Genomic DNA, 15713 nt, shown 5'->3' on the forward strand with positions numbered 1-15713 from the left:
GCTTTATAAGAAAATCAGATTGTAAACAAATGCAGAATTTAGGATTCAGTTAGGTAACCTGTACATTTATATTTATTATAAGGGTGAAATCCATGGATGTAATACCAGAAAAAAAACAGTGTTAATGGACAAACATTTTTGCCTCTCAAAAAAGAATGAATAAAGATGATCCAAAATACACTTCTAGTTCTTTTTTATGCTCAGTGCTCTTCACCAATTCCGATTTTTCTGCTATTTGCTTCTGTATCGAATCCATTCCTGTGTCAGTTTTCTCTGGCTTCCAGAGCAGGTTTCATTTCTGGTATAAAAGAAAGACAAGACTGTATTAAAATGATGCAGCAGTTCCTAGACTGGAATTGGATATTGTAATTCAGATATTTGAATTGTTTTCCTCTAGAAGTTTAAAGTGGAACATATTTAATTTATTAACCAAATTTATACGGCTTCCTATCTCAAGAAAAGTGACTCTGGTAGCATATAACAATCCAATAGTGTTGAGTTGTGACCAGCTATTTAGTGAGTGTTCACAGTTATGATGGATCCCCTACAAAAGGTCTTTATGACCCAAGTTCCAACAGGCCCCGCCCCGTGCAGTCTTATGATTGCATTTTCGGCATTTTTTGCTGTGTTTGTTTCTGGCTTTTGGCAACAACTCTCCATGTTGTTGTTGTTGTTAGTTGCGAAGTCGTGTCCGACCCATCGCGACCCCATGGACAACTCTGTCCATGGACAACTCATGGACAACTCTCCATAAGGTTTGCTTAATGACAGCAGTGATTTGCTTAGCAACCACCACAAAATGGTCATAAAGTCAGGTTAGTCATGTGGGAAATAAATGATTCCACCCCCCAGCCCTCCCCCCAGTTATAGAAAGTATTATTGCATACAATTTCTCCTTCCCCTTTCAAGGACAGAAAATTCCCAGAGCTTTTCACAAAAATGTAGGAGAACTTGTGAGGCCTATCCAATAACAGCAAAATGTTGATTAAAATAACACCTTGGGTTATATAAAAAAAGTGCACAACCTCAGACAGCAGTAGTTTGGGTTATATTCCAAACAAAGACCCAGTAGAGATTTTTGCAGCTCTGGAATGGAGCAGCCAAAGAGGCTGCAGAGTATTGAAGCCACAATTTATACAGTTGCCTTCAGCTCCCTTGGAATGAAGGGAAGGTAGAGATATCTCATCAAAAGAATACACCTTGAGCATAACAGGAAATATATTTTGTGCAGTAAAAAAAATACGCCAAGAAACAAGCAGATTTCAGCACAGCTTTCAGTAAGTGTTACTTACCAGCTTCATTTTCCAGGTGGAGCAAATTCTTGTTGGCATTGGAATTATGCTTTGGCTTTGCTAGCTGCAGGCCAGCAAAGAGGGTCATAAAATCTACAACTGTGTCTATGCTTTCTTTGTTGGGTGAAATGTCCTTGAGAGTACTCAGTACGCTCAGTCTACTGAAAGATTTGACTTCCGAGATGTTGGCCCGCAGGAAGAGCAAGATGATGTTGAGATCATTAAATGGGCAAGTCAGCATTTTCTTGCTGAGGAGATCAAATGCCGGCAGCATTTCATAAATGGACAGAAGCCGCTTGTCCCACTGACACAGCTGAAGCAGGTGGTAGAGGACAACTGGGCCCAGAAGGATGTATACAGACCCAAGACAGATGCTGGTAATTTGGAAAACGGAGAAGAAAACCAGCTTGCAAGGAATCCAGTCTGGAACATCAGATTCTTCTAGAAGCCCTGCCTTGATTGAACATCTGAATTTATCGTGAAAAAAGACCTGGATGTGACAGTATCCCAAGTAGAGGCAGCTTACAGCCAGAAGAAAGAGGAGGAAGAGGTTCCTCAATACGTAAATGATGATCAAGTAATGGGAACGTTGCTTGCAAGTCAGGTACCTCTCCAGGAGAGGGAACTCAAAGTATCTCTCACTGCGAGCCCTTGGGGGGAGGAAAACAAGACAACAATAAGAATAAACTAGAACTCTTCTACTTTTCCATGTGTTGGGCTTAAAAACAACCAACCCAGAAGAGAACAGTCCTGGGGATTAAGGAGGAATAACCCCAAGAATAGCCACTGCTATATATGAATGCAGGGAGAAATTTACAATGCCTTCCTGTCACCTGTGGTTTTGCAAGTGAGAATTCTGGGAACGGGAATGGAAATTTAGCAATAGAAATAGAACTTAGATTTATATACTGCTTCATAATGCTTTTACAGCCCTCTCTAAGCGGTTTACAGAATCTGCATATTGCCCCCAACAATCTGGGTCCTCATTTTACCCACCTCGGAAGGATGGAAGGCTGAGTCAACCTTGAGCTTGGTTAGAGTCGAACTGCAGAACTGCAGCTAGCAGTCAGCTGAAGCAACCTGCAGTGCTGCACACGAACCACTGCACCACCTTGGCTCTTTAGCATGCAGATCACACATCCGCCTGTCACTTACAGGTCAAGCTCCTCCCAGAAATCCTCTGGATCCTCTTCCGATTGCTGGAGCTTCACCATGTATTGCACCAAGCGGATGGAACGGTTGTAGGATTTATCTAGCTCATCAATGATGAAGAACAAATCGCAGTTGAGTGAGGGGGCAGCTGCGTACTTCCACAACAGATAAGGCAGGTACATGGCAACTGCGATGACCAGCAAAGAATATGGGAAGACCTAGAAAAAAACAGAACAAAAGGAGTGGTGGTGTGGTCAGTTGAAGGATAGAACAGTGTTTCTCAACCTTGGTTGAGGGGTGGACTTCAACTCCCAGAATTCCCCAGCCAGCTTTGCCTCTTAAAGTGGCCAACATTGAGATACACTGGGGTACACTACTACAAATTATGCCCAGAGGTCCACATAGTGTGCAGCCAAGAGATAACGGATGGCGTTCTTCTCCACTCCAATACCTTGAAGACCCAGAGGGAATTGGATGCAGCATCTCTTGCAGGTTCAGAATCGTAGCGAAGCAAGGAGTCCCAACACACGGCATCAACAAAATGAGACTGCTCTGTTGTGAAGTTGCTAGGAGAGAAGCAACTGATTTGGGATCCTATCAGAGAAAGAGAAAGAGAACCATACTCATCTCCATCCTTCTTCCTAACACAGCAACATCCATCAGGTTCCTCTACCGCAGTAAAAACAGAGAACTTCTCTGCTATGTTTTGAACCACCTGCAGCAGGGACGGTCCGTGCACAACCTTAATCTCTCTAAGCCAGCATTCGGCATCAAAGTGCTCCCCATTTTTTTTTAACTAATTAACTAATTTTAACTAAGAAATTGGGCCTATTATGCTGTCCCTCCTGTGGCAGTTGTTGTAAACTCTTTCTGTCCATCATCTCTCTAGCTGGGTGTGCTACGAAAAAAAAAGAGAGAAAAAATCAATCCCTAAAATATTTTACAAGCTTTGAGGCAAGCCAAAGAGAGAAGTAAGTTTTGTTTATTCCATCTGGATAGACTAAACCGCACAGAGACATTCTTTTCCAGAAATAAACTCCTGAGGCAGGCTGTGAATTGCAGCCATGAAACCTCATCTAACCAATGTCAGATTTGTGCAACGCCACACACAGATCATCCTGTTTTGGGTACATGCTATCAAACGAGACACTGTGTCTTCTGGAATGGGTACCTTTGTATCCTCCCTCAGTCAGTGTAATGCTGGTTATTCTGAATTGTCATTTTTGCGGTGGGCTTGTTCCCAAAGAAAAAATACCTAGAATTGCATCTACCAAACTTAATGGGAGTTATTTTGAGAAAGAAACATCTGGATGTATTCCCGCGTCTCTTTTCCAAGATACATATTTGGATTCAGCCCTTGCATCACAAAAGTCTGACTGAAAGATAGCAGTGATTGAAGGCCACCCAATGAACTTCATGGCTGGATGAAAATTTGAAGCTGGATTTCTCCAGGCTACTCCGACTTGACATTCTCTAAATCTGTTGCAACTGTCATCTCAGAACTTCCCCTATGGTTGGAGAACCCCATTGGGCAAGAACTGTAATCGGCTTTTACCTACTGCAGTGAAATCTGAATATGGAATAATTTTTAAGTGTTTCTGAAACGTCTAATTTTCTCTATATAGAAACATCACTCAGGCTGATGATTGACATGTTTTCTTCATCACTCTCTGCTGGAAGTAAAATGTCTAATGTCACAATTTTAAGTTCAGAGGAGATTTCACATTTTATATATTATATACTTTATATATAAAGGTAAAGGTTTCCTTTGCACATACATGGTAGTCTTTCCCAACTCTAAGGGGCGGTGCTCATCTCCATTTCAAAGCTGAAGAGCCAGCGCTGTCCGAAGACGTCTCCATTGTCATGTGGCTGGCATGAGTCAACGCCAAAGGCGCACGGAACACGTTACCTTCCCACCAAAGGTGGTCCCTATTTTTCTACTTGCATTTTTTACGTGCTTTCGAACTGCTAGGTTGGCAGAAGCTGGGACAAGTAATGGGAGCTCACCCTGTTCCGCGGCACTAGGGATTCAAACCGATGAACTGCCGACCTTTTGATCGACAGGTTCAGCATCTTACCCACTAAGCCACCGCATCCCTTGTTTTATATATATATCGCTATATTTATATATCATTGCCATCACCCATCTCCTTCCACTTATGACTGTATGACTGTAACTTCATTGCTTGTATCCTTACGATTTATATTGATATTGTTTCCTGATTGCTTATTTGTACCCTATGACCATCATTAAGTGTTGTACCTTAGAATTCTTGATGAACATATCTTTTCTTTTATGTACACTGAGAGCATATGCACCAAGACAAATTCCTTGTGTGTCCAATCACACTTGGTCAATTAAAAATTCTATTCTATTCTATTCTGTTAAAATTGTAAGGTGTGCTTTGAATGCGCTTCATAGTTTAATCCTATATTTATTGAAGTCCCACAGTGAATCCAGAGAGGCCAATTCAAGGCTTCAGATATGAAACTCCTGGATTGTTTCAAGTTAGCATACTAGGCTTGCAGTAAACTCATTTAAAAAAATTAATGAAAATTTTGTCCTTGCCACTCTGCTGGCATCTCCCTCAGCCCCTCGGAAGGCCTCGAGAAAAAACATGTTCACCCCACCCACCCCTTCCCTCTTCAAAGAATAATAAATTGACCTACCAGTGGAAAATTCCTGGGCAAACATGAGAGACACCAAGAGCAGCGGCAGCCCCACTGTGACAAACTTCATGATGCGATCGCATGGCAGCTCCAAGTGAAGCCCTTTTGCCCTGGACCTGTTTGGGTCTGGCAGCAGTGCATCTGAGAGCATGTAATTGCCTGCCGTGTGTGCAATCGACATGGTTCTGTTCTAAAGGGGCCAAGCGTGCACACACAAGAGGAGACGGCTTCTCCAAGGGCTCAGCTACATCTAAAGCAGGAGACGGCTCGACGATGGATACTGTAGGTTTTCTCCATGGGGAATTAAGCATCAGGCAGTTGTAAATGACCAGCTTGGCTGTTTGCTAAACAAAATGATAATTACAGGGCAACCTGTTCTCTACAACTATCCTCAGCCCAGAAATAGAGACGCTGACTGGGGGTATGCTGTGATTGGTAAGGGCTCCGCTGTTTCTGGCCAACCACAGGCTTATGATGGCCAGGCTGGGCCGTGTGGTTTTATCTTCCTCTTTCATAAGCAGATGTTATTTCTAGCCACCTCGGGTAAAGAGGTAGGCCAGTGTATTTGATTTTCAGATCCAGCAATTTCCATGGGGTGGGGGGAATATCAAATGACTGGTCAACAGTTCGTATCTTCAAAGGTGAAAGTGGGAGAGAGAAACACACTCAGAACACCTAAGAAGTGGTTTAGTAATGTGAATCTGCAATGCTTTCTTCTGTATTTGCTATAAAACCAGATAATTCTGAAATTTCAAGAATTTCATTGCATTTCCCCCCTTCTCTCAACCACTCCATCAAATTAAATACAGCCGAGTTCTAAAACATAGTTATAAGGATCTGCAACTTAGATAATCCGTAACTTGCATGTAGCCATCGGACAAATTGCTGCACCTCCTAAAGCATATTGCTTGAATTGGTGGCAAAACTAATTCCCAGCTGTGTGATTTTCCTTGCTAAAATAAGAAGCAAAATAACATGTTAAATCTACAAAGGTTAACATATGGGAAGATTTTGGGCAACCTCAGAAAGTTTTTGTGGGTTACTGCACCTTTTTAGCACACTACAATTGATAATCTATCTCATACATATACTGTCTTCCGCTTCCAGTTAAAGTCCTATGTCAGTTTAGCCATTCCATGCATTCCAAGTTTATGCTTTAATCATAGATTATCATAACTCTCCTATAAACTACAGTGGCTGACTTCACATATATGTGGCTTTCTAGGGCTACCAAGACCTCCAATTTTCTTTGCACATAAACCAGTATCTTGTTTTCCCCCTAAAATACTTCTGATTTTTATATAGTGCTAATTCTTTAATAAAGTTTCTTTGGTGGGCATTAACATATTTTTTGCAGTAATACAGTCAAGCCCAGTTTGTTGTTCTAATTTTTGTAAGAACCGTTCTAAATTATTTTAATAACAATGTGAGATCATTATATAGAAGACCATCCTTTAGAGTGAAAAATGGGCACCTGTAGAAAAAAGATGATTCTTAACCACTTTTAAGACACAATCTAAAAAACTCATTCCGAGATTAGTTAATAGTTCTAAAATTTGATATTCTCCAATATTATGCAACAATTATCCCACCTTCCAGAAATACTGTAATAAAATGCCATTTACAGTTCTACTGGCTATCAGCCATGAGGCTAAATAATGGGATTTGAAAGTTACCTATTTTCCCTAGATTTGTAACCCTAAATGCCACCACGGTGTTTTACTCTAATTAGAAAAAAATGAGTAATCAAAAGCAAATAAGATGGATGCGGCCTCGGGTTGCAGTTTTTGTAATGCTAAGCCCAAAAAGACAGTGTATACATAATACATTATGACCAAAAGCAATACATATGGTAGGAAAATACGGGAATCAAAAAGATACCAGAAATAAGTCCATAGACAGTCTCTAGATTCTTTTACTGCGTTATTCTCAGTGTATGTGCAAACAGCATACACCCAAATCAACTGATATTTTGTTTAAAACTCTTAGCAGGAAACATGGGCACTCAGGCAATACAAAAGAATCATTATACCTTAAAATTACTTTTTTGATGGGGTGAATTGTAAAGCATTTAACGGACAAAATGTGTTTATAAAAGACTTGCCAGTGAGTAGCAAATGTTTGCCTCTTAAAATGTCTTCCCAGAATAGATCCTATTCTTCAACAGGACAAACAGTCCAGCAGGGCCCAAATGCTAATGGAAATTGTGTTCCCTTAGTTTAGGGTTGCGCTTCCCAACTTCCCAAATCCTTCATTATCCAAGATCACTTATCAAAAAGACCTCTTTACCCAATGTAGGTAAAACATGTTAAGCCAAATTAAATGCCCCAGTTGTAATTGGGTAATGGGTTTTTTGTGGTGTTACCTATAGAAAAAACACTTTCACTCAATTTTGGGTTAACCTAGATTTAAGGAATGCGATAACCAGAAAAATCCAATGAAAGTAAAATAAGACTGGCTTGTTGTAACTGGCAACTGAAAGGACAAAAGAGAGCAACAGCGATGCTTTAGTGATGCATTAAAACCATCCATGTTTGGAATATGTAAGACATTTTGTGTAGGCTGTTTATCTGTAATCTTTACAATGCCCTTACAATAACAGCCATGGTGGTGCCGTGGTTAAGAGTTCAGTACCGCAGGCTACTTCTGCTGCCTGTCAGCTGCCTGCAATTTGGCAGTTTGAATCTCACCAGGCTCAAGGTTGACTCAGCCTTCCATCCTTTTGAGGTCAGTAAAACGAGGACCCAGATTGCTGGGGGGAAATATGCTGACTCTGTAAACCTCTTAGGGCTGTGAAGCTCTGTGAAGCGGTATAGAAGTCTAAGTGCTATTGCTATTGCTATTGCCTATACTTCCAGCTTTAGGGAAGTGTGCTTAATCTTTATCCTTTCCAGCTGCCATTCAGAACTGATAACACTGGTTAGACAGAAGATCAGTAGTCAAAAAGCAGTTTCGTGTTCTATTGCAAGAGAAAGTTGAGGTTGACTTTCCTAAGGCCGTCCTGTAAGCTCATGACAGAAGTGAGATGTGAACCAAGAACTCCCCAATTCATAGCTCCATCAATTATTGCATACCCCAATCATAAGGACCCTCTGAGTGTTCCTCTCCTCGCCCCAATATCTGTTCCAGTTATATCACATTCATTCAGCACAGGCCACATCTTTTATTTAAGTAAACCATTTAACTCTGTTTGGTTGAAAGTCAAGTATATGTTGACTCTCAAATACTGAAAAAATGTGCCCAGTTAACTCTTATTCCAGGTATAGCAGCTCATATAAATGTTATGAATCCTTCCAAATCTTCCAACTTCAGCTGAAACCAGCATACAGGCCCTGGAAGATCTCTGACCATTTCTCGGTTCTATTTTCAGCTGCCAGGCAGGAGAGATTTCTCCGAAAGGCTGCAAGCTTCCAGAGAAGCATATGTTGTGATTCCACAGCTGAGAACATCTGGTGCCAGGTATTTCCCCTTTCACGGGATCCTCCCATGGCTTTATAAAGTCAGGAAATGACAGGAAGTTTGTCAGCTAATCAGTCTTAGTTTCTTTTTGTTCCGATTTTGGAAATTCTAGCTTTAGCCGTTTTAAGGAGAGCTTGAAGAAGACGGTTGGCTTGCAAAATAAGTGGATTTTCTGCTCCTCATTGCCGTTTATCGGAGGCAGGGTCAGCTCGCAGGCATGTAGGTGGAGAGGGAGGTAACGGGCTTTGACTTGTTCCAAACCCAGTTTCTTCAGTGTACCTAGAGAGAGTTTCTATATGTGCATAAAAAAGAAAAGAAGCAATGATCCACTCGCATTTCCAATTATGTTGAGTCCAACAAAATATTATTTGACAATCCTAGCTACCCTGGAGCCCATTTCACCCTACCATCTTCTTGGATTTTAGTTCATGGCCTTATCCGCCTGGGTTCTTCTTAATACCCCTCTTACCTGTGGTGCTAGCTTGCTCCAGTGAGAATATTTGTGATCCCCAAGGATTGGGCAACCTAAGCCATAAGCCAAATGGACTCTGAGTTGATGCTTCACTCCTGCATAATGAACAACGTATGGAGAAAAATAACCATTAAATATATTTGGTTGGTTTTGATCAGGTTACATAAAATGACTTTCATATGCAATTTATCCCGAGGGAAAATTTAAGGTTCGTTTGATTCAAACAGCTTCATATCCAAATTTTAGCAGAAAAAAAAAGCAGAAAGGGATATCAGTAGTTTAATAGTACAATGTCTTTCCTTAAGGGACATGCCAAGTATAAAGATATTTCTCTTCCACAAGGCAGTTTTGCCTACTAGTTTTGACCCTTTGACCCTTATACTAGGATAATAACCTTTATATTTTCTTATTTTACTGTTCTTCTCAATTCTTTAATGCTTTTTGCAATATCTACCATTTCATTTATTGTTGTAATGATGCAAATCTTTGGTTATTGCATACATCAAAAAATAATTAAGGCTTGACTTCCGGTGGCACTGTAGGATGTTGGGATTTTGCCAGTTCAAATGCAAAAGCTACAAGAAGATTTGAAGGGTTTTTTAAAAGGTCTTTTAGAAGAAGCTCTAGACTTTCAAACCTCTGCTATAGATCAAAAATTTATGGAGCTTGAAGAGGAAATATCTCAAATAAAAGACATTATTGAAACTAGGAATAAGGATATAAGGGAAGATGTGGTGGCAGAATTTCAAAGATTGTTTGATTACACGGTTCAGTTGGATGGAAGAGTGGAAGAAATTAATCAAGCTAATGTGAATTTGGAAAATAAAATAGAGGAGGTCCAGACAAAGATGAACAGGGCAGACAAAGAGTTGATTTTGCTGCAATATAGATCGATGGAGTTTGCCCTGAGAGTGAGAGGTCTCAAAGAAAATAAACGTGAGAATCTAAAAGATATTTTTGCAGATGCTTTTGCACATATACTTGGAGAACAACCAGCAGAATTTGTAAATCAAATCGAAAAAATTTATTGTGTTAACTCCTGGGTTGCCAGACAGAGACAGTTACCAAGAGATGTTGTTATCTATTTTACAACTAGGAGGATTCGGAATGAAATTTTACAAGTATTTTATAAAAATAAAATTCAAATATCAGGACAAGAGATATTAGTGCTCAAAGAAATTCCTCCTAAAATGTTAAGATCTAGAAAGGAGTTTACTTTCTTGGTTGATGAACTTAGAAATCGTCAGATGCAGTATAGATGGGATGTTTCAGCTGGACTAATAGTAAATTATAAAGGAGGAAAATATCGCTTAACACAGTTTTTAAAGCAAGAGATTTTTATACTAATGTATTAAAGGCTGGAAGTCCACCACTGCTAGAAGCTAAGATGGGAAGCGAAGTAGAGATTGGAAAAAAGTGGGAGAAGGAAGTAAAGCACACACGATTTAAAGTTGGGATGGCAACTGCTGAAGAAGAAACACTGGAAAAAGTAGGGGATTTAAATGAGCAAAGATTGATTCGAATAGATATTAAACGAAAAGAGCAAAGAGTAAAGAAGCAGCAATATCAAGCGAAAAGGGATTCTTTTTATGGGAAAGGGTAAATCATAACTGAAATTTTTGAATATATTTAAAAAGTATTGCGTATGTACTTAAATTTTGAAGAAGTACTTGTAGTAATGTTATTTGATTTGGGAATATAAGGTGTTGATAAAAATAGAATAAGGAATGGAATTAGTTAAGTTTTTTAAAACGTTTTGTAGATGATCTGGAATTTAAATGCAATGTTATTTGAATAACTTAGTTTTTGACAAATCCACCATATATATTCTGAATAAAAGATTGGGGTTATATAAGGTGTTGATAAAAATAGAATAAGAAATGGAATTAGTCAAGGATTGTATGATAAAAGGGGAAATTGGGCTAAAGGTTAAATTTATATAAGTTAAAAATTTAGAAGGAAAATTTTGTAAAATGTCTTAGAGATGATATCTAGATTTTAAATACTGGCATGTATGTATTTGAAATTATAATTTAAATGTTGGAGATTTGGTTGGGCTGATACTATGTATTATTATGAATACATAATAATAATTATTATTATATTTGTTGGATATATATTATATATGGTGGATATATAAATTTGGTGGATTATACAAAATATTTTGAAGAAGAAGATAACGTTTAAGGGCGTAAATTGATTTTAAATTTAATATTAGTAGCTAGATAACCGGCAGCGCAATATTGGAAGATGGAACATTTGCTTATCATTGAAGACTGGACGCTAAAAGCAGTGAACTTACTGAAGAAGGCGGAAATCTCAGCGTACCAGAAAGACTACCCACAAGAAAAATGTATATTGGAAAGGAGAAGATGGATCGACTATTTTTAAAACGAATATTGGATTAAGAACTACCAAATAGCTTATGAATGAATAGAATGTACTGTATATTTTCTTTTTTCCTTTCTTTTTCCTTACTATGGAGAAGGAGAGTTAAGGTTCTAGGGGATGGATGGGAGTCAGTGGATAGTTTGTGTATTCTAGCTTATGATTGTTAGATATTATACCCTGTATATTGCTCTGGGAAGTCTGGGGGGTGGGTGGGAGGATTGGGTGAAGGTGGGAGGGGCGAGGGGAAAGGGTGAGGGTTGGTGGGAGGAGGAGGGGATGTATGGAAAAAAATTTTTTGTAAAACTTTTTAATAAAAAATAATAATAATTAAGGCTTCAATCCGATAGCATTTCATTTAGATTCAGTAGAAAAAACCAAGAAGATTAAAAAAGGTCAGATTCTCAAATGCTTGAGGAGGTTTATGGGTATTGATTTGATGTTTCTTAACACCAATTGTTAGAGAACAGGATAGGCATCAAAGAAAGGGGCATGTAATTGCTTACCTGTGATTGGTTCCAATTCAATGAGAGAACAAGTAGACCAGCTGCTTAGCACACGATACCGGGTCACTGCTAAGTGAGCATCTTTGTTGCGGTGCACTTTGCGCAACTTTTTGTCTTCTAAAGATACACGATAATTTGGTGCAAGTGTCATCTAAGCCAAAGATGTACATGATTCAAAATCAATTCTTCATAACATCCAAAAGGCAATAGGACAACAGTTGAGAAGGTTAATAGGTTACATAGAATGGAGAAAACTGTTGCTCCACTGGTAATCCAGAACATCCAAACTTACATCATTTAGGTATGACAGCTAGAGAGGAACAGGCAACATAAGATCTATTGGCCTTTTAGAGGCCAACACTTGCTCTCAATTTCAAGTGGGCCCACCAATTATACATAAATATTATATGTATAACAGGAAAGCCAGTTTGGTGCAGTGCTGAAGGCATCAGGCTAGAAACTAGGAGACTGAGAGTTCTATTCCTACTTTAGGTGTGAAGCCAAATGAGGGGTCTTGGATCAGTCATCGCTCAGCCCTAGGATGAAGGCCATGACAAACCACTTTTGAAAACGTTATCTAGAAGTCTGCAAGGACTTGTCAAGCCAGTTGCTACCCTGCTTTCCCCAAATTAAGACATCCCCTGATAATAAATCCAATCGGGCTTTTGAGCACAGGGCAATAAGGCCAAGCGCTTATTTCAGGGTTCAAAAAAATATAAGAGTCTTATTTTCGGGGAAATACAGTAAGAATCAAGACTGATTTGAAGACTAACCCTCCTCAAATAAAGCATCCCACAACTTACTGTAATAGTGATACTTGGGGCACAAGTTGTTCAGCATTTTTTTCAGGAACTGGTATCCATGTTGGTGAAGATGCTGGTGAGTTCCCTGAATTGAGGGTGCTAATTCTAAATCTGCCTAAATGCTCTCTGGTAAGCAATAATAAAACAGAGATCTCCAAGTGCAATGCTGTGGCCACAACTGGCAAGTCTCTGCTGCCAGGTATACTCACTTTGAAATGCGACTGGTGGCTCTCCACTTCTTTCTCCATAATGGGAATGTCCACCAGCCCCTCTTCTGGCTCTGGTTTTCCAATACAAATTGCCCTATGAAAACAAAAGGGAGGGATTTTAGTTCTCACCAATCAATGCTCTCTGCATGAAGACTAAGGGCTGCTGAGTTCTCCTTATACTATAATTTATACTACAGAAATGCAGTCCTTAGTAAATTTTTGGCTTACTGAAAGTCGATATTATCAAGTCACAATAACAACTTACTCATCATTTGTAAGAGTTCTCCTACCAGTATTTCTTTTCCACCTGACGGGTTTTGAACATCTCTTGGACTCGGTGTGCAATCATCTCATCTTTTGCTAAGACCATCACACCAGTAGTTTCTTTGTCCAGTCGGTGACATAAATGCAGAGGTTCAGCTTTCATGCCATCTAACATCTTGGCCAGTATTGGCAGCACATCTGTAATGCATGTCTTCACTCCAGGGCCACCTGTGAAGCAGGAATAATTTAGGTTCACCTAGAATGCAAAAGCATAAACCCTGGCTAACAAGTAATTGTTAGGTTCATTTATTCCACTAAGGTAAACCAAACTATTTTACACTTAACACAAATCACATAATTTCCAAAGCTATGTTTTTTATTGGTGCTACAGCATATCCAAATTTGCACACATTAAATTCAACTTGGACCAATTTCAGGAAAAAATTTTTTTTTCTGTTAAGCTACCAGGGAAACACGTATCACTTTATTCTGATTGTTGAGTATTCTTTTTGCTGCCACTCCAATATCTACGTTACCATGAAAACATAGATGCTTAGACAGATGATGAAGCTCAGGTTATTTTTATTGCTTTTAATACCAATCTACACAGTATACAAAAAGAAACATCCTCCCCAGCAGTGTTTGCTTAGAGAATCCACAATATAAAGCATCTGCCATATATATAACTAGGAAGTCTCAAGCTACATTCTGAAAGTAAAATAAGACCTAGTTCCTCAGGATGAATTCCTATACAGCCTCAGTAACACATACAAAATCATTTGACTTCTCAGCAGGACATTTATTACCAAACTAGTTTAATACATTTTTATCAACATTGCTAGAAAATCAGCATTATGCTACACTTACCATGGACAGGAAGTCCATATGGCTTGTTTATTACTACAATATCTTTATTCGAATAGAGGATTCCTTTTTTGAGAACCTTGGCTAGGACGTTAGGATGGAGCTGCTGGAAGCATCGGGTCTGCTGAACATATTCTTGCACTCGCCTCAATACTCGGTCTTTTGGAACCTTTGAATAGTCAATTAAAAAACAAGTCGGGTAGTTAGTCTCTTTAACACTCAGCTTTGGTAGCAACAACATACAACAAAGCAGAAATGCATAAAAGACAAGGTGCCAAACAAGGTGCTACACAGAAAATATGTATGTTAGAGGGATTTTTTGGTGGGGGAGGGTAGGGTGAAAATTAATGTGAGGGTGCTATAGGATAAAATGATAGGATGGTTTAAGAGGGAGAGAGAGAGAGCAGTTCTTCCATCTCATTTGTTAAAAAGTCTGCTTTTCCAAATTTGGACAATCCACTAATTGTTATTCAAAGATAAATTCAAATAAATCCGATGGAACAACACAGCTAAAGAGAATTTATACTCTAGCCATGCTTCTTTTGAAGATTATTGCAGCCTGTTTTGATGCAAACACTTTAAAGTCCAGGGTAGCCTAAAATATAAATATTCCTATAAATATAAAATATGAACGATTTTACTGGTTCCCTTTAGAACAGGGGTCTCCAACTTTGGCAACTTTAAGCCTGGAGGACTTCAACTCCCAGGAATTCTGGGAGTTGGTCCACCAGGCTTAAAGTTGCCAAGGTTGGGGACCCCTGCTTTAGAAGGTAACAGGATGGTGGGCAAAGGATAGTCACATCTATGTGTATGTGTATGTGTATGTGGGTCTATGCATGTTGGTTATCTTTTGAGAGCAGAATGCAACGAAATTTCCTTTTAATATATGCTGATTAGTGTACATTTAAAGTGACAATGAAGTTTTATTCTATTCTATCTGTCCAGAACCACGGTCAGATCACTTTCTAGACAAACTGGGTCTTTAAATTATCTTCCCAACGGAGTCCTTCACGATGAACAGGGAGGGTAACTGCATCTCGGCAAATCCTTCTAGGATTTTGCACATCACAAAACTTCCATTGCAGCATCGCCCGTAACTGGGAGACGCAGTTGGCTTAAGTTTCAGCGTTCCAGCCACGAATGCACGCTGGGAAATGTAGTTTCTCCGTGGTGCATGCCGGGAAAATCCACCCCCCCCCACCACCTCATGATTCCCAGATAAGCCCACAGATTCACCTCCGGGACCGCTTTTGGCTTCTTCTGTTCCCGCAGCTTCTCCGCCATCTGCTCGGCGGTTACCGAAGCGGCCGCGGCTGGACTATGGGCAAAACTCCGAACAGCCGCTCGTAGAAAAGAGCACGGAACATTTCGGACGGCCATTTTCCTTTCCTTCCCAGGTGACGTCAGAAAGGGGGTGGGCTCAACTCTTCCATGACCCGCCCCTTTCTCTCGCGGGCTCTCCTCGCGCCTTAGGCCCACCAATCGCGGCGTTCGGGAGAAGAGCACTCTCCTTCCAATGAGACGCCGGTGCGACACTCTATGCCGTCTCTCTCTCTCTCTCTCTCTCTCTCTCTCTCCGTCCAATAACGTAACCGGAGGGGCGGAACAAAGCCGGGCAGGCCAATGAGAAA

At 39.9% G+C, this 15713-nt stretch overlaps 3 protein-coding genes across 5 annotated transcripts in view; 1 reads left to right on the forward strand and 2 right to left on the reverse strand.

Annotated features, from left to right (window-relative positions):
* Window positions 1–11858, forward strand: part of SIAE (sialic acid acetylesterase) — a 37416-nt gene extending 25558 nt beyond the window's left edge. Inside the window, exons 11-12 of one of the 3 annotated variants that reach the window (XM_058194198.1) lie at window positions 8488–8576; window positions 11270–11858. In XM_058194198.1, the coding sequence (XP_058050181.1) occupies window positions 8488–8576; window positions 11270–11273 (93 nt within the window). In that variant the 3' untranslated portion in view covers window positions 11274–11858. Of the gene's footprint in view, window positions 1–8487; window positions 8655–11266 lie in introns of those variants that run through there. The other 2 variants (XM_058194197.1, XM_058194196.1) reach the window with 2 other exon arrangements.
* PANX3 (pannexin 3) lies at window positions 173–8117 on the reverse strand. The gene is made up of 5 exons (XM_058194199.1): window positions 5118–8117; window positions 2896–3038; window positions 2448–2662; window positions 1293–1942; window positions 173–298 (listed from the first exon to the last, which is right to left on the reverse strand). Exons 1-5 carry the CDS (start codon window positions 5296–5298, stop codon window positions 264–266), a joined length of 1224 nt encoding a protein of 407 aa, XP_058050182.1. The 5' UTR covers window positions 5299–8117; the 3' UTR covers window positions 173–263.
* RPUSD4 (RNA pseudouridine synthase D4) lies at window positions 8261–15493 on the reverse strand. Its single transcript, XM_058194200.1, has 7 exons — window positions 15319–15493; window positions 14086–14251; window positions 13245–13446; window positions 12955–13048; window positions 11943–12093; window positions 9046–9143; window positions 8261–8868 (listed from the first exon to the last, which is right to left on the reverse strand). Exons 1-7 carry the CDS (start codon window positions 15460–15462, stop codon window positions 8644–8646), a joined length of 1080 nt encoding a protein of 359 aa, XP_058050183.1. The 5' UTR covers window positions 15463–15493; the 3' UTR covers window positions 8261–8643.
* Between the last annotated feature and the right edge of the window lie 220 nt (window positions 15494–15713).

The sequence above is a fragment of the Ahaetulla prasina genome, chromosome 9, assembly GCF_028640845.1.
Source record: "Ahaetulla prasina isolate Xishuangbanna chromosome 9, ASM2864084v1, whole genome shotgun sequence".
NCBI lineage: Eukaryota > Metazoa > Chordata > Lepidosauria > Squamata > Colubridae > Ahaetulla > Ahaetulla prasina.

What these genes read in the sequence shown, in the direction of transcription:
- PANX3 (XM_058194199.1), bottom strand. Translation starts at nt 5,298, where the DNA reads ATGTCGATTGCACACACGGCAGGCAATTACATGCTCTCAGATGCACTG. An exon ending in TTCTGGGAGGAGCTTGACCT is followed by an intron (nt 1,943 to 2,447) that starts GTAAGTGACAGG and finishes CCTCCCCCCAAG; the next exon opens with GGCTCGCAGTGAGAGATACT. An exon ending in CCACCTGGAAAATGAAGCTG is followed by an intron (nt 299 to 1,292) that starts GTAAGTAACACT and finishes CTTTTATACCAG; the next exon opens with AAATGAAACCTGCTCTGGAA.
- RPUSD4 (XM_058194200.1), bottom strand. Translation starts at nt 15,462, where the DNA reads ATGGCCGTCCGAAATGTTCCGTGCTCTTTTCTACGAGCGGCTGTTCGG. An exon ending in ATATGGACTTCCTGTCCATG is followed by an intron (nt 13,447 to 14,085) that starts GTAAGTGTAGCA and finishes CCTGCTTCACAG; the next exon opens with GTGGCCCTGGAGTGAAGACA. An exon ending in GGAGCAAGCTAGCACCACAG is followed by an intron (nt 8,869 to 9,045) that starts GTAAGAGGGGTA and finishes ATGCACATATAG; the next exon opens with AAACTCTCTCTAGGTACACT.